Raw genomic sequence first — 27,629 nt, 5'->3', positions numbered from 1 at the left:
ACCATTCATCCCACATGCAAATACCATTAAGACAACCATTGATAAATGGGCATATTTCCTAAATATGTACAAGTTAAATGAGCCTTGCATCTAATGAAGGGATCCAAAATTAAAACAAGTGTAGGAGAGAGACTTGAATACAGAATTTTTATGTTTAAATGATTAAATGATTAGTATAGACTTAGTCACCGTTAGGTTGGTCATGTTTCTAAATATTCTAATTACATTTTCCCACTTAGCCTGCCAGCTACAAACATTTTTTCACTTAGGATTTATGGTGGCAGGACTGGGAATTTGGACTTGGGCCTGTGACAGCAAGAGAAACCCTAAGTTGTTAAAATGCTAGAAGGAGGTATCAATGTGACGAAGCCTCTTGTCCTCCTTCTGCCCCTTCATATGCTCTGATTCCGAGCAGGTTGTTACATGACTGTTCATATCCACAACTGGTTGGTAACCTCTGAAAAACAAATTACTGGTTTCAAACTTGTTCTTAACTTCCAAGGTTTCTGCAACGTGAATGGGGGGAAAAAAAAAGGCCAAAAATTAAAAGAGAGAGGGATGAAGCCTGTAGGCTGAAGGTAGATAAAGCATGTTCGATGTTGGCTATGTGTTTGGTTTTCAGTATTAGGACTGAACCCTGCCCAGTGATGGATTCAACAGTAATGATAGGGTTTAAACCATTGTCTTAAGTATTTTGGCAAAGAATAGACTAATCTCACATGAATTACTTTTTCCAGAAGATTCCTACTGTCTTTCACTGTGCCTGAACTTGATTAAATCCCTTTTCCTGCTGGATGCCACCTGAACCTAAAGCCCAGTAGGACATGGCTCAGAACCAGTGATGTTTATGCAGAGGATAAGAGGCAGGGAACAAGCCAGTGTGAGGAATGATTTTGACAGAAAACACCTGTGAGTTGCAAGGAGACATGAAGATCAGAGGCTTGTGATGGGAGAGCGAAACTGGGCTTGGAATGGCTGAGGGATGAGGTTAGAACTACAGCTTGACTGGAAAGTGCTTTGTGGGAAGGAAGGGAGACAGATCTTTCCTACTACACCAGGGAGGATGCAGAGCAGGACCAGCCAGGGAAAGAAATGAGGACATAGTTGGTGGGGTCACTGAAGATGATTGAAAAACCAGAATAGGGCAACAAGGACTGTTAACTTGGGAGAGCAAAAGTGTTGGTGATCAAATATGGGGAAAAGGTGTAAGCCGAGGCACGCAGGGGAGGCAGAAGGGCAGATCTGGGACTGGCAGGATGATGAAATTGGCCTATTGTACCAAGAATGGCTATGTAAGGAGGTAGAACTGAGGGCTGGAAACCAGGTTTAGATAACCAGGTGTGGAGAATACAACTGGAAAATTATACTCATGTCCAGGGGCAGAGAAGAGAGAGAATGAGAAGAGGGACAGATTGGAGAGAATGGGGCAGAAGAAACCAAGCTTGGGAGAAAAGAGTGGAAAAGAAAAAGGCAAAACTATTTCCATCCTTTCACCGTAGAAAGCTCAGAGGGAAGCCTACAGCTCCTGTGTAGATGATTAGTACAGACTGTTCTGCTGTAAACCAGCAGTGGTGAAACTAATCCCCTCTCAGCTCAGGCATGCACAAGGTGGGACAGAACAACATATAGAATGGAAAACCTAACAAAGTTCTCACACTTTAACTTTTGATTATCTGTGGAACTTTAATTAATCTCTTTCATTAATTATACTATTAATCTTCAATTATGAGACCATATTTATTTTTTTCCACAGGCTTTCTGCTTATGATAATTTTAAATGCTTGACTTTGCCGTCTCAGTAGTCTTCTTTTAATACCATCCTCCTTCAATATATAATCAAATTACACTGTAATAATAAATGAAAAAAATGCAGGCATTGTTTTAGTTTCTTGTTAATTGCTCATTTATTTAGAAAGTTCACTAATTTGCAAAATGCAGGTTCTGACAATGGATTTTATAGTCATTACTACAAATTGGTCAGGTTTTCCTGTAATTTGTTTGAGTGGACTCTCATGATTTAACTGAGAACCATGTGAAAATTCTCCCAATTAGTTGAAGTGTCTAGGCTCAGGATGAAATAATGTGACCTGATTTTTTTTTTTTAGCTCTGACCTCTCTGGAGTGTTTCAAAGTCTGTTGGGTGTATAGTGTAGTCACTCAATAGCGTGTATGACTGAATGCTGGTCTGAGCTGGGCTGTTATTTTGTTATATTCTTTCCCTTATCATTAGTTTATGCCTGTGCAGCACTTTAAACATTTGAAGAACTCTACAAATGGTTAGCCCTGTAAAATTCCTTCTGGCAGGCGTCAAAGTGAACAAACTACAGACTTCTCTGTAGTTCATTGGAATTCACTCTGTACAGCATGAGGAGTTGAAAATGGCACAAATGTAAGCATTTTCTTTTATAATTTTAATTAATTTTCTTGTCAATAGTTTCAACAGCTTTGCCTGCAATGCTTTTGTGCTTCCTTGGTCACAGAGGAAACATCACAGACATACTTAAGATGGGTATGACATAAGAGGAGCTTTCCTCAGGCTCAAACATATATTTGCAAGAAAGTAGGGGCTTCCCTGAAATGAAATTTTTGGAGGTAGTTGGATGTTGTATAACACCAGTGCTAAATACACACTTAAGCTTTGGAGCTAGACAGAAAATGAGATTTCATGCACAAGGAATTCAGACATTGAGCTGCTTCTCTCTCCTTTGTCTCTCTCGCTCTCTCCTTTCTCTCTCTTTTCTTTTTTCGTTTTCTTCCAAATTAGGATGAAAAGTTGAAATAGTGATAATTTGGGGGGGATTAATAATTTCAAACAATATTGATCTGGAAATGTGAAAGTGTTCCTCTATGGAAATTATTTTTGGCCTTTTTTTTGCCGTTTGTAAAAATAGTCAATTTCTTCTATGAAATAATCAGTTAAGATAAAATTTTATTTTATGCTGGAAAAATGTTGTATCCAAAAACGTTACCTTAGCTATACATTCACTGAACATGGAATTTTTGTAAAATATACCAACTCTGGTTTTGTATGTACTGCACACAGCTCACCATCAGCTATATTGAATCACTGATGCCCACCAGTGAACGCCAAAAGCAACTGATGCGTCAGTATTGCTTTGAATGTGACTGTCTTCTCTGCCAGAATCCAGAAAAGGTAGGTTGAGTGAAGAAATTCCTTGCCAATGAAACAGAATTTTCCAAGGCCTGTCAGCAGCTTCCCTTCCTTTACGTAATACTTATCTTTTGCTACTAGTTGAATGGCCAGACTGGAGAAGAAAATTAGCTCTGCCCTCAGTGCCATTTATGTTGCTATGAAAGACAACCGTGAAGGAAACAAAAGCAGGAAATGTTGACAACATGATAAGAAGAATTTCTTGCTAAAACATGCATTGTTCATAAAGCTAGGAACCACTTTCAGTTCCAAGATGTGGTTCAGATCATTTTGAGATTCAAGGACCTCTGAACATGAGAGTCAACATGACTTTAAGCTGAAAGGAAAGGATTTTTTTTTTCCTATTCAAAAGAATAATCTTGGAACTTTAACTGCAGCCACTTGTCTGATGCTACAGGAAGGCTGTGCTTATTCTCATAATAATGTTAAATTAATTCTGACAAACACCTGCATCAATAATTTTCAAGGACTAGAAGACATATTCAGCAGTTGTTAGAGAGAGTGGTGAACCTTCTTGGATGACTGTTTCTAGTTTTTAATGCTCTCTTTCACAAGTTCTTGGAGTAGCAGGTCAGTAGTTGTAGTAGATAAAATTTTGTTCAGCGTGACCTTTTACTAGGGTTCAGCCTAGCCTGGTTTAATTATGTTCTGGGTTACTTCATATTTGTACAGCCTGGCCAGAATAATTTGGGCTCCAAGCCTGATGAGAGATCAAATGGAATATGCAAAATGAGGCTGGCTTCATAGCAGTTTATTCACTTTGTCTCTCTAGTTATATGTACACTTGTTCTTATTTTCATAAATGCCTGTTTTGGGTGAGTCACATGCCATAGCTAAATGTGTTCCCAGTAGATTGGAAATGGTAAGAAAGGTATTGATGAAAATATGATTCCAAGGAGCATGATATGATTTATGAAATAATTGCTGTACAGGAAAAAAGAAAAAAAAAAAAAAACACCAACAAAGTTTAAACTGTGTTGGGTAGGACAGTTGTGTGTGTGTAGTTTTGTTCAAGCCAAAGTACACCCATTGAATACATAATGTATCCTTGGATTCATCAGTAAGCAGTTCAAAGAAGAGAACACAGAAAAGTTTCAGGCTTATGACATAATGCTAAATTACTCCCTGCCCATGTGCAAAAGTTGTTGGCGTTCTATGCCTGATAAAGATTGCTGCAATGTTACTCAGAGGCAGTGAAGGGGAGTGAAGGCCTCTTTTTGTCTTTCTTTTAAAGATGTTCACGCAAGTGCTGTGAAATCTTAGGTTAGTTTTGGGAAATGGCATCCCCACAGATGCAGTGACGATTAAGAAAAATAAGCAGCCTAAAGAGTCTTTAAGGATCACTTAACAGTTTGTGAAAGGGTAGACAAGTGGTGTAAAGACCATTCAGCATATGGAATGTTTTAAGAAACAAGATCCACAGGCTGTAGTACACTTCACTGTAAGAGTCAACATACAACATCAAAAAACATTGTAGTGAAATTATATGTGCATATATTGATGAAAACAATAGTCTCATACATAGGTTAAAATTAATTAATGATTTTTTTCTCTTTGAAATTTTTAACTGTAGTTTGAGTTCTTATTCTATAGATCTTTTTTGCCCATTGGCAAAATTCCCTGTGGGGATGATATTGCAAAATGTTTAGAAAGGTCTTTGTGACTGCATTCTGGAATTCTGTAGTTTCCTCATTGTTGCCATGTAAAAAGGTCTGTGAAGGGCTAGGAACCTCACGTCAACTTTGTCTGTTGATGTCTATGAAGAAGACATCTTCATCCTCAGCTTCAGTCTAGTATCGTTAGATATAATCTGCAGCAGTCCTCATAGTACTGCATTTCATTTCTCTGTGACAGAGATTTTATAAATGCAACTGTTTACATGACTAACTTGGAAACATAGATATCTCCCCCCACCCCCCCCCCTCGATCTCAGTCAGTGTTGGTAAGCTGAGAGGCGTGTAACACTGCAGCTACAGAGGGAGATCATATTTTTGGAAAATCTGTTCTTTTTAAATTACAAAATGGCTGGATTTAGATACCTAAAAGTCATCAGTTGGCAAAATTATTCAATAATATCTCTGATACTGAGACAAATTTCCAAGACACCTTGGAAAATTTTTAAAAGGTAAAGTCTTTGTCAACAGAATAGGCAACGGCTACAACTTTGGGTCATCAAGGGTGGCAGATTCAACATTGTGATTCAATAAATATAATCAGCTAATAGTAAATTCCCATATTACAACATTGCTTTGCAAATACAATGGCTTAGTCAACAGCAATCCATCCGATAAATCTTTGTTATAGGTAAAAATGAAAATTTCAGTTTGGCTAAGAAATACTTTATGCCTTCAAGTAAGTTCTTGGGTGTTGGGGATTTTTTCAGTTGTAGTCATCTCATCAAAAAAGCTAGAAACCGTTTTCTAACAAACACTTACAGAGATCGTAGCTTCTTGTTACTCCCAAATTCCAGTCTTGCTGAGTGTGCCTACCAGCTGCTGAGCACATACTAGGGACCAGTGAAAGCAGAGGAATCACTCCTGAGATGCACACATCAATTTACAGTAAAACTATAAGTCAAGTTATTTCCATTGTAGCTTTTATTCTACATCTTTTGTAATGTTTTAAAAGCGTTCCTCAGAATCCTGTGGGAAATATACATTAAAGTTTATATGAAGGGCATATAAACCATATATGTATTAGTACTTAGTTACATGTATGCTTATTTATTCATATTTATAAAAATACTTTGCAAGTTTCTTATCAATGAAGTTCATGTCTCCTGCTGTATTTTCTAAAGGCTTGTTCATTTAGTCTTACATGCCCAAGTGAAGAAGGAAGATGATATCAAGTTTCTATTCTCAAGCCAGTTACTGACTTCATAAGTGACCTTGGGTAATTCATTTTATTCAAGAGCAACCTCTGTGTTTTCTAAGACCCTGCCCTTATTTTTCATAATAAGTGAGAAGCTACTGTTTCAATTGGAGCTGAGCAGATTTTTGACTAGAAACTAGATCAGTCTGTCTACATCAGGGACCATTTTTGTGAATGTTCTGTGAAGCTCTGTTTTTCTTAGTTTCCCCAAATACAGCATGAAGACGGCAATTCGTACTTTTGCTGAGTATTCTGATGTCCAAAGGATAATAAAGAAAGGTGCTGCATTTTCTTAGAAATGGTCTTTTAGCTTTAAGTGCTGGATTTGTTTTAGTGAGAATAATTCCTTGAAGTGGAATGGTTTGAGGTTTAGTTGTGTGCTTTATGCAGTTCCCATCGCCATGTGGTATCTTAGTGCTGTGTAAAAAAGAAGAGGAAAAAAAAATTAACCTCAGAGACATCTATATGAACAAATAATAGATTTAGCCTACAAAATGCTCCTAATTTTTCCTACCTTTAATTAGGCATCTAATCTGAGCCAGTTTTTAGCCTCCCTCCATACCCAAAGAAAAGACAAGCAGCTCATTCATACTGTCTTGCAGTAGAAATCTATGAAAACTGGAATGGATATAAGAGGTTAAAGGAATGCTTTCAAGTAAATGCCAGCACTTTAGACTGATGAAGTTGGGTGAGATAAATTATGCTGCTCCATGAAGTATATATAAACACAAAATCAAGAATCATATGATTACGTTTCTGTGCTAGCTGACATGGATAGCAGAGTGCAGTTGCAACGATGTAGGTTTCAGCACACTAACATCCAGATTGTTGGTAAAATTTGTTTATGCAGATCACTTCAAGCATTTGTCTCTGGCTGCTGCTGTAGACAAATATATCTTACAGACAGTGTCACTGCTTCTTCACTGTTATTTGTGCTAAAACTGATTAAACTCGGATAGTGATTACGTCATACTACAATCACACACAAACAAATAGTGTGTCAAACGAGTAGTGTGTCAAAGTGCTCTTTTGCCATTCTAGGTTGCATGATTCTGCAAGGGCTTTTTCTAATATTTCAGAAAAAAGATTTCTAATATTTTTCTAATATTTTTCTGATGAACTATGATTTAAGAGGCAACTTATCTATGAAGAAATATTCTTTATTTCTCATTTACTCTAATATTTCATGTCACAGCTACATAAAATGGCAAAATTCACTCCAACACTAGCAAGGACTTTAAAATGCACAGTCATTTGGTCTTTTTAGCTAGATATGGCAACTTCATACAGCATAAGAATCTTCTCTAACCACTGCCTAAGTATACACAGTTCACTTGCACAATTGTCCAGATCTGAGACTAATATGGCAAAGGCTGCATTTTCAAGTATGCTGAAACAGGCTGCAGCCCAACCACAGGGACCCAGTTGAAGTTGTTGAAGCTGAGCATCAACTTCAGCTGATGCACACTGGCACACTCAGTGTGAGCAGACACAGCCCTAGACCAGATGGAGAGGTCCATGGCTGCGCAGTCACAATTGCATTGCATATCATGAAAGCAAACATTCCTCGCTGGTCACGGCTGATGAAAGGACTTCAAAGTGAATCTCTGCTTGCTATACAGTAGTAGTTTTTTATCTGCCTCTCTCTGTGAGCTGTGAGCACAGCCATGGAATAATCCAGGTGCATAGCTGTCGTCAAGGATGAGAAAATACAGAGGTAAACAGTGGCAACTAGGTGGACCTGTGGATCTCAAATAATTTTTGGTGTCTGGGCCCCAATGTCGGCTGCATTTTGATTCTAAGAGGTCATACCATAATGCTTGCCGGTCCCTTTTAGTAACCAGTCAAGCAGCCTGGCTGCTGATTTGACAAGGGAAGAGTAGCAAGTGCTAATTCATCAGTGTAAACTGGTTAAGATAAGATTAAGATGAACCTTTTGGCATACAGTTACTGCCAAATTAAATGGCACTACCTACAAATCTAAACAATAATTTTAATTGGTTTTGTCCGAAGTTGAAAAAAAAAAAATCGGTAACTAAAAGAGGGAAAAAACCCATGTCTTTCTAAAAGTCACACATAGAATATTTCCTGACTGTCAGTACAAGTTATTGCTACTGTCATGTCTTCAGTTCATTGTATCTCTGACAGCTTTATACATTATTATTTGTTCCATTTTAAGATCAATCTCCACTGTAATTCAGAAATGTGTGCTGAACTCTTGGCAACGTGTTACCATTCCAGCACGTAAAAGCCCCTTACATTAATTATAATTAAAGATGGGATTACATTGATGACAAACATTTTAAATGGAGAACAGTTTTTTCCACAGTCATGAGCCAGAGTATTGTTCATGTTCTACATTTTCAGCCAAGGATTTCAGGGAGATTTGTGCTTATAGAATCACTTTGTTATGAGTCGTCTTTGTCCTTTGGAGCCAGGATTTAACATTTTAGTCTAGCTTGGTTTTTGGAAGGCTTTTATTTATTACAAGGTCAAAAGCAATAGGTTTGAATCTGAATCATTTTTATATTTGGCCAGTATTTGATAGTTGCCAAAGCTAATAATAACTTGATGCCAGTAAGTACGTTATTCCTTTAATCAGTTTATTGCTTTGCTTAGTACTTACTTATATTGCATCCTGAGTTTTGGTAGAGAACATCACAAGTCCAGTTTCCAACTCAAAGACTCTCAAAATTAGCTCACCTGAACAGCAGCCAAGCCATCTACATCTACATAAAAATGTCACCTGCAATTCTTTAGCTGGTATTGCACTTCCATACATCCACCAGCTCTGTTATAAAAAAAGCACTGAATAAGTTCCTGAACCTGCTAGAAGTTTTGACATTCTTTTCCTATCCTAGGAGACAACACAACTGTAGTTTAGGAATTTAATCAAATGTAAATGGTCTTCTACATAAGTTCATCAAATTTGTTGGTAGAGCATATGTCCATGGTTGATTTGCCTCACCGAGGTTTCTGAGAGATGCTTGAATATGGCCAAGGATAGAATTTACACGTTTTCACCTTCGTGCTTGGTGTCAGCAATACCATTGAAGAACATGTGCTTATATGACAGAGGCATTGTTACATGAAAAATATTATTATTATTATTATTGACTGTTGTTTTGAATTAGCGTGTAAAGGCTTCATGTAAGATCACTGTACTGGTGTTAGTACAAAAATATCACCCCTCCCTCAGGGAGCATATATTTAGGACACAGGAAATACAAAATTATATGTTAAGAAGTGCCTTTTTAAACTGCTGAATTGTCAAGTTCCAGAAGTTTGTGTCCCAGTTTCCCCAATATTTGTTTATTTTCAGGCATTTACATTCTCACTAAATTTTCCAAGTACAGTATGAAAGATGAGATCTCCAAATTAATTCAAAAGATGAAGCCTGGGAAGCAAGGATTAAATAGGATTGTTGAAAACAAGTCTGTTCGTACAGCTAACTGAACATAAAATCCCTTGATCAAAGCAAAGAATAAAGTAGGAGCATCTGTATCTCTAGTCATGATTCTAAGGTACTTGCTAAGCACTAAGGTACTAAGGGTGTGTTTAAAAAAAAAAGATCAGGACTTTGTTCCAATAAAATGCTGGTTTAATCCATTTCCTATCAAAAGATAGAGTTTGCAATAGTTTATCTTAGAAATCATCTGTTCATTCCTCATCTTATTTTTATTATTTTGCCACTAGAACTGCCTTTGAAGCAAACTACAGCAGTCACGCCAGAGCTCAGTCATATTTCACCCACCTACCCTTTCAGCCCAACGTTAGTATAATCAGGGCCTACAAAAGCCAGTGGCAGTAATTAGCAGCCCACCGGGACACAATGCTGATTTTTTCCATAGGTGGTTGGCTGATTAACAGTTCCTTCCTTCTGGCAAGACATTTGGTAGTGACATAAACCCTGGATTCGTTCCTGAAATCCAACAGTCAGTCTAACACTATTCTGTTCCCTTTCAGAGGATCTTACCCTCTTGGGATGTATTTCCAAACAGCCAAGGACAGAGGGCTCTTTTTTTTTTTTTTCCTGGTGCCAAAAATTACACCAAAAAACAAGGCAACCACTTCTAGTTTCTGGGCTCTCTTGTTCATTAATAAAGCCATAATCTCTTCAGCTTCCTAGCATTTCTTACATGACTTCTGAGGCTTTTTCCATCTTTCAACATTGTAATTTTTTTCCGTCAAATGGCAGTCCCACAGACAGTGACAAATGGACTGTGATCATTTTTCCATGACAAGTTACCTTGCCCAGTTGCTTCAGGACTGCCTCAGTGTGCTCTGGTCGTTGGCAGCCATCAGCTGGGTTGTCAAAGGTCACAGAAAAGATACTGCTGTTCTTATAAATAGACATGAGTTCAGAGCCGTATGCAGACTCCTTGCTTGTGCAGGGCATCCTTAGTAGGGAAACCTGTATCAATTTGGTCCAACAAGTCCATATCTGGAGCCAATGTAAGAGCTGGAGTGTGGCACGCTCCCAGGAGTCTGGCTTTCTGCTCATCTGAGGGGAGCAGAATCTCATTCCTTTCAGATCCAACCATCTAAGAGGAAATGTAAATCTTCTGGCAGATGTTTTAAGCAGAAACACTTTTTTTGCCAAGGGAAGGGAGTCCACTCTCATTGCTGTTTCAGGCTGTAGCAGCTACATTTAAGTGCCTGGCTAGCAGTGTTCCCCCTTCCCGGACATCCAGCTTCCCTGGGACTGTCATTAGAACTAGTTATTACTGTTACGATTTTTTTTTCAGATGGTGTCATTCTTATCGCAGTCACTATTTGGTCTCTGCTGAATGATAAACAGAAATAAGAAAAAGTCTCACTCTGGGTTAGCAATCTAAAATAAACATATAGAAGATAGAATATGCTGAGAGAAACAGCAGTAATTTAAAACATAAGACTAGATCAGAAAAATAATTTTCCAAACACCTTTTCCTGCAGTGACTTTGGGGAGACTAGTTCACAAATTTTTTCTAAATATATATTGAAGCCAGTCATTGCTTTGTCTGATCTTGAATCTCTGAATTCTCTTTCACTGCGGTTGCTATAAGGGCTTGTGTGTTTCAGCCTGTCAAGGTGGTTTCTAATACCAGTAGTACCTAAAGGAATAATCTTGATTTTGGATGCCTTTTCTTGATCTGTTTATCAGTCACTTTATTCTACTCTGCAGGATGTTCAGTCTTTTAAAATCCCATGAATTAGGTAATTTACTTGAAATATGATAGATTTTCATTCAGATCCCATTTCAGTCAGGAAAAAAGATGTCGCAACTTTAAACTGCAGAGTTTTCTGGACTGACTGGGATTCAGTTTTCTGTGTTCAAAAATCTCTCCTGTTGAAGGTCGTCTACTTTGGACAAAATAATACCTGCATCAGAGCAAGAATGACATTTTATCCTGGGTGTCAGAGCACTCCCTATGGAGTAAGGGGACCCCATGATTCTGTCAGTGCATCAGGCAATGGGTGAGGTTCAGGTGAGTCCAGGATACAGACAGTTCACCATATCTTTTTTCTAGATTCCTGCTCCAAATCAAGTAGAAATAGGAGCTTAGATCTTTGTGTTCCCAAGTGTGTATTGTAACTAATGGGCTATAAATTAAAAAGAAAAAGAAAATGAGTGGAAATACCTTTTTCTCATCAGTTCTGTGGATGTAAGCTAAATCACTTTCTGACAAGGAATGAATTTTACCATTGACCTTTAAAGGCCCAAACCAGGACATCAACAATATATGGGCTGATTATAACTTCAACCTTTGCTGGCATGCTGTATATTTTGCTCCCTCTATTTCACTGTTTTCTCTCCTGCTAGACTCTCAGCTTTTTGGGGTGAGTGCTCTTTTTACTCTGTAGAGTGTAAAAACCTGCAAAACAGCGTAGCTGTGATTCTGATACTGCCAGATTTATAAATAATAGCAACAGTAAAGTCTACAAACGTTCTGAGTGACACCAACATGGAGGAAGAAAAAAAGATGGAAAAGAACTCTTTACTCTTTATCGGCAAATTTGTGAGTAACCTGAAATAGCACACAATTTTATTGGCTCGCTGAAATTTTTTGCAATAGGCCGTCTTCAAGTAACTTCAGCAAAAGCTTTTGTCATCTCCAAACTCATTCCCTGTTGAAGACATCACCCAAAACTAGTCCAGAGGAACCTTTTGCTTTCTGGAAAAACGACTTTTTTCAACTGTGGTTCCTATGATGCTCCTTCGTGTCAGTGCATCCTGTGTCTTTCTCTTCAGATTCTGAATATACTTTCTTCATACTCCAAATTTCTGGTTCCTAATACCATTCTGATTGTATACTATATACTTTCTTTATGATGTTGGGCAGTTTGTCATATTTTTATTTTCCTTTGCTGAAAAATTGTGCTAATAAATCTTACCTTTCTCACAGTATATTTTTTCTGAGATCAATTATTGTCCATACAATGCCTGGAAATCACTAGAATGAAGTACTACATGTACAGTAGGCATAAATGCTTGGTAAAATGAAAAATTAGCTTTGTTGCTATGTCTATTGTCCTAGTTTTCTGATAATTCCAATCAGAGGAGGGGAATAATGAGTGGTTTTGTAAAGCAGACTTGTTCACAGCGGGCCCTGAAGTAAGATCATGGTTTTACTTTAAATGGGTCGAGAATGGGTTAAAAAAAGTCTGGAAAAAAATTTAATCTAGTAGTCCAGATTTTAATCTTGTCATCTACCCCATCGTTAGATCTATGAACTAAATCTCCTTAGCCTGTCTACTTGCTAGGAGGAACAGTGTATTCTGTGATCCATTTCACTGCAATTACTTTTTGTGGTGAAGTGGACACGTATCTACACTGGACAAAACCAGGTCTTAATGGGAAAAGCAATATTGTATGCATACATGTATGTACATAGGTACGTGCATGGAACACACAGGGACAATTTTAAAGATATTATACCTTTTTAGTGAGCGATATATTACACATGCGGTACATGGTGGTGGTTGTTATCTTTTGCTGCTATTTGTTTTGTGATCTTTGGTAAGTAATGTACAGCCCTGTTTCATATCTCCCTCCATAAAATAGATGTAGAAATGCCCGTTATACAGGTAACATTAAAAAGATGGATTATTCTTTAGAATATCTCAGTATGAAACTTAATACAAAGACTCACATTGTTGTTATTTCCCATGCCACATTGTGGAAGTGCATCTTTCACTCTAGTCTTCTTATTGAAATGAAGAAAGATGGCTTTTCTGTCAGCTGCCTCTAAACTTTAGACACTGTTCGCAAGCCAAATTTTATTTTTAATTTTATTTTTCAAAGATTGATTGATTGATTTAGGACCCTGTGGCAAGGTCATCAGGTATCATGACTTCATTCTAATTTATTTTTGACAGTGTAATTCTTCAAAGTTTGGGGCTTTGGCTGAATTTGTAGGAAGCACCATATATTGAGAAAGACAAAATCAGGCTCTTCAGTGCCTAAATCAGTTCCAGTCCTTAACTAATATCCTCTGAGGTCTATTAAAGCAAGAATGAGCTCATCTGAATAGCAAGGAAGTCTGTAACTTTCGAGACTGTAAAACTGCAGACTGAATGCTTTGGATTGAAAAATTGCTATGGTAAGCAATGCGCCACATCAATTTCTTGCCAGTAATTTAATTAATATCACAACAATGCAGTAACTAAAGCTGTAGTTCTAAATTTTGCATTTGTGAGCTTTATTTTTAGCATGAATAGGAACTTTTTGTTGTGTAAAAGGCAGCAGGCTTGAAAAGGCTGAAGTTACTCTAGCCATGTGAGTTACAGCAGAGGACTGTGTGATTTGTTGACCCATTGCAGGATGTCCTGTTATTTTCCAGTGAATTGCTCAGTGAATTGTATGAAAGCCGTTCATTACACTGCAAACAGTGATTTGAGTTGGGGAGCATGGTAAAATAGTGTATCACAACTCTGCCCAAGATTTATCTGACCACAATCATTAAGAAAAATATGTTGCTACATCATATTGCTTTAGAAAAGATAAGGCATGAATCTTTGTCTTGGTGTTGACAAGTGTTGGATATAAACTACAGTTTCTGCACTTCCTTTGACAATATCTAGACAACTAAATTTTTACTCTCAAAATATTTCTAGTGTAGAACTTAACGTAAATTTTGCATCATTCCCATGCACAAAAGAAGTCCTTCTGAGCTTTGAAAGCTTTTGATGTGATTCCCGCTACTGCCTAATACAGTAGTTTGAATCTAGAGACATTTGGTATAGGGGAGAAAGATAGTGTGAAGTTCAGTTACTAGTACATTGTATTTGGTTAAGGAAGGTGGGGATCCATGCTAAGTGAGCTTCTTCTCCCCTACCCCAAACTCTCACCTGAAAAATAAATTTTAAAAAGGAGGGGTTGAGATAGCATGCTTTTCAGAGGGGTGACACTCATCCATCTGACTGGGAAAAATATTTTAGGAGAACAGTATGTCTGTTTGTAAGCAATGAGTGAAGTACTTAGTGGAGAGTACTTATCAGGCGGCAGAAAAATAGATTACCAGTACCATGAACTGTTTTGGAAAATTGGAAATCCATTATAGATTATGTATCACTAAATTATGTTGTTCCAGCAGGTCCCATAAACAGTTGCTTCCATGTGAGTCAAGAAGTCTAACTTTCAGTACACGTTTTGTGATCTAGGCTACCTCTCCTTGCTTGGAATCACCTTGGCCGATCACCGTTGATTGCTGAGGCACGTAAAAACTTGCAACAATGGCAGTCAACAGGAACCAGCTGCATGATAGCTATTCAAACAGTAAATAAAGGCCCTGAGAAATATTCAAGGGTCTTATAATAGTTTCCATGACATTATGACATTTTGGAGAATGTCCTTTTCACTCTCTGGGATGTGGCCATTTTCCTATTTTTTGACAATGACTAAAATGTCCGTATTATTGAATCACCATAATAGAGTCCTAGAAAGGTACTGGAAACAGTTTGTTTCAAGCACTCATTTGTCTTATGGAGTGTTTTGAGCTGCTTCCCTTAAAGACTGGAAGAACCTCTACTGGTTTAAATTGGTGTTAGTTAGAGGATAGTCAATAATAATTCTCCAAAACAGAAGTTCTTGAAATGACTAAAACGCTGTACAACATCTTTTAAAGGTATTTGCATACCTCTCCTTTGATTATATGAAACTAATATTCAGCTAGGGGACGATCAAATTTGTTGGCAAAATTCTAGAGGAGGAAACTTCAGATACTGTGCTCTTTTAAGAGCTGCAGTTGTACAAAATGAATTCAACCTTTTTTTATTTGTGACTTTAAAAAACTTGGAGACTGGTCAGTGTCGATTTGAAAATTGACACTGAATATTCAAGCAACATGCTGGTGAGTTAGGCAGTCAATTTTTATCAGCACTCTAGGAATTGCCACTTTCACTTTTGAGATCTGTCAAATATTTTAAGGTATAGAGTAGACTGATCAACCGTGTATATCTTAACCATGTTGCATGTGCTTTTCTAAACCCTAAACTCCCTGTATTTCATACCCATTCATTCAGAAAACATATGCTGCAGTAAATATTGTTATTTTACATTGCAGTATACATTAAAAAAGCATAATTACTATAGCTACCATTTTATCATGTGATATATAATGCATTAAGATATTAGATTGTTTTGATATTAGTGTTCAAAACAAATATCTAACTTCATGTCAGTATATCTTCAGTTAGAACCAATAATTCAATGGGCACAAATTCTTCAAATCACTGAAGCATAAATTGAACTTTGATACACAAATAACTACACCTCTACTTAGTGAAGTGTTTAGTCATTTGCATAAATATTAACTTTAATGGGATTTATGCATGCATTTATACTTAAGTACATATTTCAATGCACTGATGAATGTGGATTGGATTATGCGTTGTGAATACCTAAATATTCTGAGGGTTTCGGACCTACATATCTCTTTTGAGCCACTAAATGTCCTCAGTGGCACTCTGTGTCTCCACGGGTTGCAGAATTAAGGAATAAAGAACATTTGCCTTATAGCTGTCAGTTTGGTAAGATAGGCCTAGAGATTGCCTTAACAAATGTGTAATGTCTAAGACAGTCTGAAATACCAGCCTCACAGTTGCTAGGGATTAGGCTGAACAGTATCCTTCCTCAGGTAACCAAATTACCCACAGGGTTTCTTTTGACTGATGCTGGAAATTGCAATGGAATTACAAACGTGCCAAGAATTTTTGGGTGGTCTGGCATAAGGCCCTATTTCTCTGATGCTAAGCTGTAAGTACTTTCTTTTGCTTTTCCTCCCTTCCTCCCATCCTCTGTCTTTTATGAGTTGATAAATAGTGAACTTCTATTTATTGCTCTTCCCATCATCCAGTCAATTTTTATTTCAGCTTGTAACCTATGCAGCTTGGATGGGAATTTTGCAGTCAGCTCTAAGCTCCTGAAATTAGGAGGTTTATAAAGGCAGTGCTGTCACAGACACAAAACTTGGTCCTGTTGCTCATGGAATAAACCACAACTTCCATCGTCTTGACTGGGAGTAGGCATTGGGGTCTTGGGCCTGCAAGGTGCCGATCATCCCCAGGGGCCCGAGCTGTGTGCAGCACAAGGATTTTGTAAAACAGTATGGAGAAAGGGCAATGAAAAGAACTCGGATAGCCCTTGTGTAATGATGACTCCTTTTTCACCAAAAGGAGTAGCAGTATTTAAGGGACCCAGTTTAAATATGGGAAATGTTTTGGTCAGCAAGTCAGCAACCAGAATGACCAACACTTAACTGAAATGACTTCAGAATGTGTTAAATGCATGTGCCTTTCATTTGAAGAGTCTCCAGGTCCAGGCAAGATGCTATGGTGAAGTCTGGCTGCTTAGCCCTGTGTATTGTTTATATTTTGACAGATCTCTGTAGATACTATCTTGCTTTCTTGCTAAGTAGCCTAGCATCCTTGTATGCTGCTTTTTAAGAGAAGAAATACTGTCTGTAATGTTATTTGCTTAGGTTTTTATCACAAAGAGTACATGTAAAACAGAAAAGCTTTAATAGTAAGACTTGATCTGTGAGTGTTATTGGTCTTTAAGAAATTCAGTTGGGCTGTGATGTTCGAGACTTATGAAAGCTTTGAGCTTTTTTGGTGTCTTTTCTCTTACCACAGGAATTTATACATGTACACTCTAAATATATATACACTCTAAAGATTGTTCTGACAACACACTTAAACATTAAATCACCATAATCATCAGTTATATATAATGCTTACCAAATTGTTTCAGAGTGTGTCCATAATAACCCTGTTTCTACAGTACCCAGCATTTTCATGAATGAATTGGAAGTAATTGCAAAATCATTGCCAGTAAAATTCGTGGATGACAAAGACTGAGAGAATAATAAACATTTATGAGGACAGGTAAATAATACAGAGTAACTGGAATTGCTTGGTAAATAAGACCTATTGAAATAAAATGCGCCACCACTGCAAAGGTAGAACACATACTCCACATCTGAAGCGGGGATCTACAGCTATGATTTATTTCACCAAATCTCAGACAGCTACAGTGTAAATGTCGGCATCTGAGCTAGTTACTCTAGACTTCCTTTATGGATAAAATGGAGAAAAATGGATACACTTTGACTGTTATTCATCTGACATATTTTAGAAGCCTGCTTTAGGATAATACAAATTACAGCCTGAGAGTGCCTTTTTTTCTCTGTCAAATAGAAGGGTAGCCCAAATGTCTACATTTGGTCAGATGAATCTCAGCGTAGGTGTCTGAACAGAAATGGAAAACATTGTGTTCTCTTCTGGCAAAGAAGGCTAATGTGACCCTTGAATCTCTAAGCGGGGGAGTCAGTAGGAAGGGGGATGTCAATTTGCTTCACTATAAAACATTTATGAGATTGCCTCTGTAATATACAATATACAGATGCAGTGATCTTTGAAAAGGCTGCTTAAAAATGTGTGTGTCTAAAAAAATCACAGAAATTAATAGCTGAACTGGGATTGCAGTGGATAAGAGTGGAGTATGAGTCTGACAGAAATGCAATTACTATTTTTGGTGTACAGAATTGTGAGCTTGACAGATATTGGACTTGCAACTGGAGAGGCTGAGAACTGTTGGTCTGTTTGCTCCTCTCTTACCTTTAAGACTTAATTAAATCTAAGATGTTAGTGGGATAAACTTATCTTAGTCCCATTTAATTTTATTAAATTAAACTGACTTCTTCAAATGGACTTGCTGATCTTAATTTTCTCTTTATAAAAAGCATCTCATTTTAATAAATTTCCCACAGTTGTTTTTGATGCTTCTTTTTAAATTTTTGAGTAAATATTGTCATGTTGTAACTAAGCTGGATAATGTTAAGGGAAGGTTATTTGTACTACCGTGTGACGGTGCTTGGTTTTTTGCACTAATTGTACGCAGGGTCTGGGGAAAACCTTCATCTTGATTTGAATGCCTAAGTAGAGCACTTAAACATGAATGGTGTGAACAACTGTTAAATTTTCCAATACCCATACAATTTAGAGTATTACTAGCCTATGCAGTTCTTACGCGCTTCCAGACACCAGAGTCAGTAATCCATGAAGAGCTGATATCGATTATGTGAGGTAATGCAGCCTGCCTGATACTGAGCAATGCACTGCACAGCTGCAATATGGCATCCAACCGCAATGTGTCTTATCTTACTTTCAGAATTCAAACATAAAAAGTACAAATTCGATTTGTTCAGAAGTCGAGTTCACCCCCTCCCAATAGCCTCACAGGGAACACAACATTGTTTTTGTCTGCGGACGGAGTAGCTTTGGAATTGCCACGTGTCCCATCCACCCTTTTCAGAGCCATATGACAGAAAACACAAGGTCTTCTCTTCTGACAGCTCAGCTTCTGGTGAGGACAACCTTATGCGGGTTGGAAAGTTGAACTGGTATTTATGGAGCTGGCATTATTTTTCATGGGGCAGGGCAGGGGAGCTTTTGAAACTTCAGCAACCACATGTAAATCTTGAATCATGACAGGGCTCTGTCACTGATCATTTCACATACTCGTAGTTCTTAATGAAGTACATTCGCAAGCGTGAAGGTGAGTGAAATCCTCAACTGAAGCTGTAGGCCTCTATAAACCACAGCCCTCATAATAAGAGATGAGGGGTCTTTGATTCTGAGTGTAACTTCATCCAGTACACAAATATAAATCCAGCCCAGGTTCCAGTGTGGAGTCAAACTCGTAATACCACAGTTTGCTTCACCATAGCCTGTGCTTCCCAACGAGTATATATATTTTTCTTCAGCTATGCAGTCCTCTGTCACAAACTGCTGTCCCATCACAAAACTGTGGCTTCAAAGTTGAGCACAAAATATCTACAGAAATGAAAAGACTGGAAATGTTTTATGAGAGATGACCTCAGATATTTTGGGAAACTGCTCAAGTGTGCTTTCTCTTGCTGTACCTGTAGCTGCATGCACCTGTGATTGCCCGGCAGGCCCTCATACCCTGCTTGCTCCGAAGCGCTCAAGTCACAAATTCAGTTTAGCCCCAGTATAGCAGCTTCCATATCACATTTTCTCGCAGACATTTTTCTTCATCTTAGTGAAAGTGAACCTTCAGAAGATCTGCAATATCTTCTACTCATTTAATGCTTTCTCTTTGCCACCAAGTATAAAACAATGAGTTACTGAGTTTACTAGAAACATACGTTCAGTAGTTGCTGCAGTTTTAAGTAGAATCAGAAAGAGAAAATTGTTATTTATGCTTTCAGAGCATAATGTATCAGAGATCCGTTTTAAAATGTCATGCCCTAATTTAAATGTGTCAGAGCTCTTCTGACACCTTCTTCAAAGTCTTGAAAACGTCTTTGGATTTGGACCATCAAGTTGGTCAGAATTGTTCTGTCAGATGCACATCTGTAGTTGCCATTTAAATTTTTAGAAATTAAGCAAATTGTAAGCCATGGTCAGCAATTTATATGAAATGTTCAGATATCTGAGTTATCTGTAGCTTTTAAAGTGTTAAAATATTACAGTCCAGGAAACTGCCTTTTTAAAGATATTTTTAAAGCTTCCACAAAAAGAGAACAGAATTATATGCTGCTGTTTCACAGGATTATCATTATATAGTCATAGATTTTGTGTCCAGAAGGAAATATTATGATTATTTAGTGTGATTTTTCTGTCTTGCAAAAATATCATACCCAATAATATTTCATATTAAACCCCTAATTTCTGTTTGAACTATGGTTTATAGGCTTTTACCATTGTAAAACTGACATTTGCTGGTGCTTACATTACACTCTTTTATTCCATTTGTGTATTTAGAAGAGAAGATACTGGTCATGGAAAACTTTAGACCTTGTTTTCTACTCCTCTCAGGGCAGCCTGGCACTCCAATACCCCCTACAAAGCTTTGCTCATTTCTGCCTGTGTGGGACTGGATACCTGAACACTGGAAATAGGCACATAATGAAGATGCTCTTGGACGTACTTCTTGTAGGAGGAAGGCTGGGAAGGTGAAAAAGAGGTGTAGCAGTTACTGATTATTTGGAGTTTCCTGTCCCCACTGCTCCCTTCTGTGGAGGGAGGCGGGGAGTGCTTCACGGTTCCTCTCCGTGGCAAATCTCTGGCTTGTTTCTCTACCTCCGTCTGCAAGAAGGGGAAAGATGAACTTTGTAGAGAGGACAGAAAATCCATGTCCTATTTCTATCCTGTAGCCTGAGTCTGAAAGGAGGACTAGCCCTTAATCAACCTTTTCAATGTTCAGGAGATTTTCAGAGGTGCAGTGCATTACAGATGAGCAATGTTGGGGAGTGCAATTGGGCAGAGGGGGCAATGACACTGACTGGTTGGCGTACGCTTGTTTTGGTAAGAGAGATATCTTCTCTCAGAGGACGTGCTGTCCATGTGGGAATCTTTTAACATTAAGGATTTTAAATGTTGGGATAGCAAAGAACAGTGACTGCTAACGTTGTGTGTAAAAGCAGTGGTGCTTGCAATGAATAGGTAGGGAGCACTTTTAGGAAGTATAAGAAACAGAAGAGTAGTCAGGGAAAGAGGAGTGGTGTAAAGCAACAGCAAGGAAAGGGAAACGTGTATCTGTACTTTGAAGATTATACTCCTTTCTAAGGAGAGTTCAGTTAAGGATGGGATGTGTTCAGGACACTAGAATAGCAGAAGAGAGAGGGAGAGAACTAATTCTTACAAACGACGTGGAAGCAAAGGAATAGGAGGTAATGGAACAGGTGAACATTTTCAAATGCCTATTTCTGTGGTGGCTGATGTCTGTAATTGTTTCAGGAGATGGTGCTTTTATAATAAATCTTCCTAGCACTTAAAGCCAGAACTGCAGAACATTTTATATTTGATCGCTATGCAAACAGATTATAATCCTCATCAAATACCCTCTGGTTTTCTTGTTTCTCTCTCTTTTGTTATAGCTTTGTTATAAGTGGTTATAGCTTCATTTTTACAAGTGTCACTAACAGAACCTAAACTGTGGAAAACTGTAATATTTAAAGCAAATATTGACATTTAGTGGTGTGTTGTGTACCACAGACTATTTTTATGAGCATTTACAGGATGCACTGGGCAGAGCTGATCATGTCCATTCTCAGGCTCCTGAAACATAGATTGTATGTACAAATTTAAAAGTTTGGAGAATAATTGGATATAAAAGCTGGAAGAATTCTGAAAGAAAAATAACAACTAATATTGTTCAGATCTACAAGCTATAGAAATTATGATGTTCAAGCAAATATTTAAAAAAAAAATTAATCTTGTTCTTGAATCCTTTATACAGCAAAATTATTGTGAAACTTAGGGGAGGAAAGATGGTTCTTTATGGCAGGAAAATTTTCCTTTACAGAATATTTTGCATTTGCCCATTTTGAAGACCCAAATAGATTTCAAGGGTAGAATTTTTTCTAGTTGAATTGTGTAGGTGGGCCTTTGTATTTCAGGTACCCTAACTAAATTCAAGAAGATGTGAAGGTACACAGTGTCCTTCTTTTGAGAGGTGTCAGGTGTGAAGAGTTTAACTTATAGCTTGTTTTACTAGAAGAACTGAATATAACTGGAGATTGTTCCATCTAAAGGATTAGAATCACAGGTCTAGGTAGTCCAAGGGATAGGTAGTCCATGGAGATTTCCAGAAAGCTTCACAGTTAAGATGATGAATCCCCAGGTGTGTTTTATCAAGAAAGCTGTAGCAGCACCTGCCATGGTATTGGAAGGATGGAGAGAATGGAGAGATGGAATTGAAATGTTGTTGTTGCATCTTAACTCACCTTTTAATGAACAAGTTTCCCCTGCACATGCTTGGAGTAAATGGAAAGCAGGTGCTGGAACCATCTTCCATCTGGAATAATTGCTCAAAATAAGTCACAGATCAATTTTGTCTTTCCTTGCGCCCTAGATTGCTGGTTCAGCTAGCACATCCAGTGATGCTTCTGCTTTCAATGAATTGTACCTGTGTTATTAAGAGTATTGCGAGGTTGTGTTCTTGCCATGGAAAAATGTGTGTTGCAGCTGTCTTTTCTGCTCTCCCCATGAGCCTTCAACACTTCTACTCTCAGTTTTCTCCAGCACACCTCTATGTGTGAAAGCTGAATTGTAAAGCATCACCATTTGTAAAGCACCAATTGTAAAGCGTCACCAATTGTAAAGTTTCAGCCATCATAAGGTTGTCATGCATTTTTGTGACTAGATTATCTAGTCTAATTATTTTTTAGACCAAGACACAAATATTTTTGTTCTTCTGAAGAACAAACTCTTACATTTAGTGTCAATGTCAGAAAATAAGGAAAATAATTAGGCACAAGTCGCTAACTCTTCCTTCTTTTTCAAAAGCCTCTTCCTTTTCTTCAACTAGGGTTCTTCTTTCCTACAGATGAAAAAAGCCTGTCTTCTCTGATTGTTGGCAGCTCTGCAAACCTCCAGGTTTGACTGGGAACACGTTCCGAAAAGAGATGCTTTCCGTGGGTGTTACTCTGTGGAAAGCTAAATCTCCCATAGCTGTTACTGCCATGCTCTTAGATTAAATTAAACAGTTTGGCATAACTATTAATCACTTCAATTATTTCCATAATTCCAACTCCAAGGCAGCTTTGTATTTTTAGCTGGCTTAATCGTATCACATGGCCATGACTTTCAAGGCATTGTCCAAGGGAGAGAAACAACTTACTTGGAAAAATCTTATTAGGCTGGAAGGCAGAAGTGATCTCAGTGACAAGCCCTCCTGGTTGTTTTGCAGCCCCTGGTTGGCTGCCTGTTTGGAAGCAGCCTCCGTGCCTTGAACTAGAGTGTTTAGGAAAGGACAGGACTTCTTTGGTGTATGGAAATCTGATGAAGGACAGTCAAGGTGTAAAAGGCCCAGCTAGCCAGGTCTTTGCTTGTCCTTACATCAGCCAATCCCCAAAATGCCTCATCTTGAGAACACAGAAGACATCTCATTGAAACCTGTGACTAAATCCTTCCCAGAGCTGGGCATCCTGCCCAGCTCCCTCCATCCTAAAGTCTCTTACAAAAGGGATAAAGACCATGAATCCAGAGAGGGCTGGGAGATTATTGGTCCAACAGACACTCCCTATTCTCTACCTGGATATGAAGCCAGTGTTGACTTAACCCTATGCACTAGTGTAAAGGTTAGAGGAAACGCCAACCTTGCACTGCTTTGTGTTGTTAATGAAATGCTAGAAGACAATGGAAAGCAACTCAAAAGACTGCACAAGAAAGAGAAAGATTAATCCCGTGTCAATGAACACTTTAACCTGATCCATCCATCAGTCCCACTGTGTGCAAAGTGAGCCCTAATGATGCATCAGTCATTGGCCTGTAACTTGGTGTATAGTTGGTTTTTTTCTTTCACTTATAAATCTGTCCCAGTTCCCGTGTTTCTGAGGTTTTAATTGTAAGGCTTACAGCATGTAACAGAAATACTGAGAATTATACTTGGGCCATTGGGAAAAGATAGCTTAAAAGAATTTTTCTTTTCGGTAGCTCCTTAAACCTAATATTTCACAGACATCGTTATTAGTCTCTTACAGGCCAGATTTATTTTTTGGATCAATCAGTGAGCAGTGCTTGATCTACAAAGATGTTTTAGAGACAGATTGTTACAGGATAACAGGCTGAGTGCAGAAATTGATGTAGTCCCATAAAAACTGGAGGAGCTTACATTGAAGCTAACAGATTCAGTGTAAGTCTATTGCAAAGCTTTAAGAGGGCTGGGTATGTACGTTAACTGTGCTGATAAAATTTCTCTACTATGAGTTTGTTTGTCCTAACATTCACCTTATGCCTTCTGGTGGCAAATTCAGCTATGCACAAAATTATTTCCAGGTGATCTTTTTTATCAGAGAACTAATTGTAGGGGAAGTACATGTGCAAAATGCAGTGGGGTCAGGCTGCCCTCCTTGTAAGGCCCTACAGAATGGTGGGGCAGCTGAGACCAATCTTGATTTAATCTTGATTTAATCATCCCAGGAATACACAGAGGTCTGCTGTTTCCTGGAGCAGATGGAAAGACAAAACTGCAAATTAAAGGTGAAAGTGAGTGCTGATTCTCCCTGTAAATATTTTCTGTTCTCAATTTATGGTAAGTAAGGAGCAGTGGAATAAGAAAATTATGCAGTTCTAGACAGATACAGATTACAGGCTTTTTAATAGAGGTACTCCTGTGATGCCCAGTGAGCATCTGTTGGTTACAGAGTGGTCGGTTAGATTTTCACACACCTCCTCTGTTCATCGCCAGGCCTCCACCCCTGCTGAAGGCTGATTTTTTTAGAACTGTATTTAAAATATTCCTGCAAGAATTTGCACTTACAAAGCACTCACAAAACTCTTTTGCGAGTAGCAGGGCCTTTTATAAGAAGAGAGAGATAATGAACTGCAGTGTCTTAAAGACTAGATTTTTAAAGGTATTTAAGTGCTTATAGCGATGGAAATTGAATATCTAGATGCTTTTGGAAATCCCTCAAGATGCTTAAGTGTGTCTGTAGATGCTTTAATAAATTTCTTCCAAGTGGTTTGCCTAAGGTGCAGTTAGTCACTGCTAGAGAGTTGAAAAGGGAAACTTTCTCTTACTGCTGTAGCCATTAATCATTCTTGCCTTCTTTATGACAAAGCAATGGGGAAATATAGCTGTTCGTAGAATCTGATGGAATAGGGAAGAAATAGCAATGAGTTATAAAAAAACCCCAAAGTTCAGCTTTTCCTGAGTAGTAGACTTCTCCTGTAAGCTCATGCTTATAAGTGTAATGGATGAAGGTAGCCTCTCATTGTTTGTAAAGTCTCTATAATCACCACATCGTTAATCAAAATTATTTGCTAATTCCTTTCTACAGTGTGCTTGAGGATCTGTGAAGTAGCAGGTAGCAGGTCTTTGAGAGAATTTGATCTTCTCAATGGATTTTGATAGTAAAAATCACATGCTATTATTTCTCTTTTCTGGTTGATCATAGTTCTTGTTGCAAACCTAATATCTGGTTTGAGTATTTAATGTTTCCAAGTTTGCATTCATTTCTCTTGATATAAACTCATTTACTTACAAACAGAGGGTGAGTATGAATGCCAGGTGAAATGATTTTTTGTGTATTTACAAAAAATAGTGATACAATCCCCACAAGTAGCTTTTGTCAGTGTAATCTTTTTACCCTGTTTTTCATCATTATGGCATATTCTCAGTTTACTGTTTTTCTCATCAAATGCTTTTGTTTCCATTAACCAGGATGCTGAGAAATTGGCCGGTGAAGAGCATGCCTGGAAAGAAGTCAAAGATGCTGTAAATGAAGTGAGATATCCAAAATCAAAAGAAGGTATCCTTTCAGTGTCAGGCTACAGTCTGTCATTCAGTTGTGAAAACAATCCAGAGAGTCCCTTAGTACGCAGTTCATCTTTTGAGATTTATTTCCTAAAGGTTTACATTTTTATGTTGTTTTAAAATGTATTTTTAATTCATTTGATGTTCAAACCATGTAATATTCTTAATTGTATTAATAATAATAGATTACTGATTACTGGACAGGAACTGCTTCATGGCAGGGAGAGTAGGTACCTAGGATGTGAAGAGATATTTTGGCTCAGGTTTAGACTTCTGCCATCCTAGCCCACCACTTTGTATAAATCCACTTCTAAATGAAATAAAGCTTAATCTGAAACGTTAAATTCTTTGTCCCATTACTCCCGTTGGGAACATTTCCAGGTTCTCATTCTTTGCACAGCAATGACAATAACAAGCTCATAATCACAGTCAGGTTCACTGCAAACATTGTAGAATCATTATAATAAGTTATAATAATAATATATAATAATAATTTATAATTAAGCAAATTGAATGAGATGATCTTGCACTAATAAACAGAACTGGAGCCTAATGGCCATCATGTAGATATTAGATCCAATTAAAAAAATTAGTGAACAGCAACAGCCAAGAAAAGATGAGCAGAAGAGAGGTGGAGATTTTTACTAGAAGACTATGAGTATATTGATCCCTCTCTTGTCTTAGTCTGTTCAGTGGAATTTCACTGACTGTGAATTTGGCCTATTGTAGTAAGATGCCTTACCATTTTCAGAAACATGGGCTTTCTCTGGAGGTAGAGAGAATTAAATCTTCCAGTACTCCTTTTCAGCAGCATAAAAAACAAGTTTCCAGCCTGGAGTATCACTACGCAAACAAGTGATCACAATTTTTATTGTAAGAAAAAAAAAAACAGCTGAGTTTGTTTCTTTCTAATCCAGAGGGATTTGTTTGTTAGTAAAAGGGACACACTCATCTTACCTAACTTTAATTTTTGTACAGTCTCTAGTCTGTCTTAAGTTCCTCTGTAGTCACTGGATTGAGACAGACAATACTGAAATAGATCTTCAGGCATTCAGTTATACTTCAGGGCCCATGTTTTAACCTGAAAGTTAAGTTATAGGTATACAACATGTAGTTGCAATCATTTTTATACCAAAAGTATGGAGCCAGAATACTGGTCCTATTTAATGTTCCTATATTTAATTGCAGGAGAAATCGCACCTACTGAATTTTGCTAGGGTCTTTAATTAAGATTACAGATTTAACTGATATTTAAAAATGAATCAAACACATTGTAGTAAAAGGTATCATGACTGGTTGAAAAAATATGTCCTTGTTCTCTGTTCAGCTCCTGTTCTCAGACATGGGCTATTTGAAATGCGTCATCTTTCCTTCCATTGCACGACAATACCCGTGCTAATTGGCATGCACGGGCGAGTGCAGTACCTGAAGAGAGGGCTTGACGTTTTGTCCACTTGCCAAGCATGAATAAAAAACCTTCCGCGCTGACTGAGGCACATAGTCATTAGTTTCTGCAAATGTAATCTTTTTAGCAAATTAAAATAACAGTTCCTACAGTTGAGAAAGTTAGTGACTTCCAAAACCTGAGCTACTGATTACAACTGATGCAGTGTTGTAATGCTAAATCTGCAGTTAGAGAACTTGAAACAATACGTGTGAGCGAACTGTCTCAGACCCAAATTCCAGTCTAAGCATACAAATTGAGATGCTAAAGCCCAGTGCAAGGAGGTTATTTTGGAGAAAAGGATTCCTCTGCATCTCAGGCCACACAACAGTAGCAGAGCTGCTTGAGGGCAGCTCCTCTAGTCTTGGGCA

At 37.9% G+C, this 27,629-nt stretch overlaps 1 protein-coding gene across 3 annotated transcripts in view; it reads left to right on the top strand.

Moving 5' to 3' along the window:
- The window catches only part of SMYD3 (SET and MYND domain containing 3), a 427,585-nt gene that overhangs the window by 347,654 nt on the left and 52,302 nt on the right, over positions 1-27,629 (top strand). For all 3 annotated transcript variants that reach the window (XM_075496038.1, XM_075496040.1, XM_075496039.1), the window contains exons 8-9: positions 3,044-3,154; positions 25,722-25,809. In XM_075496038.1, the coding sequence (XP_075352153.1) occupies positions 3,044-3,154; positions 25,722-25,809 (199 nt within the window). The remainder of the gene's footprint in view (positions 1-3,043; positions 3,155-25,721; positions 25,810-27,629) is intronic.

This window comes from Mycteria americana, chromosome 3, assembly GCF_035582795.1.
Source record: "Mycteria americana isolate JAX WOST 10 ecotype Jacksonville Zoo and Gardens chromosome 3, USCA_MyAme_1.0, whole genome shotgun sequence".
In the NCBI taxonomy this organism is placed as follows: domain Eukaryota; kingdom Metazoa; phylum Chordata; class Aves; order Ciconiiformes; family Ciconiidae; genus Mycteria; species Mycteria americana.
Note: the sequence above shows the minus strand (reverse complement) of the source record. Positions and strands in the feature narration are given on the sequence as shown.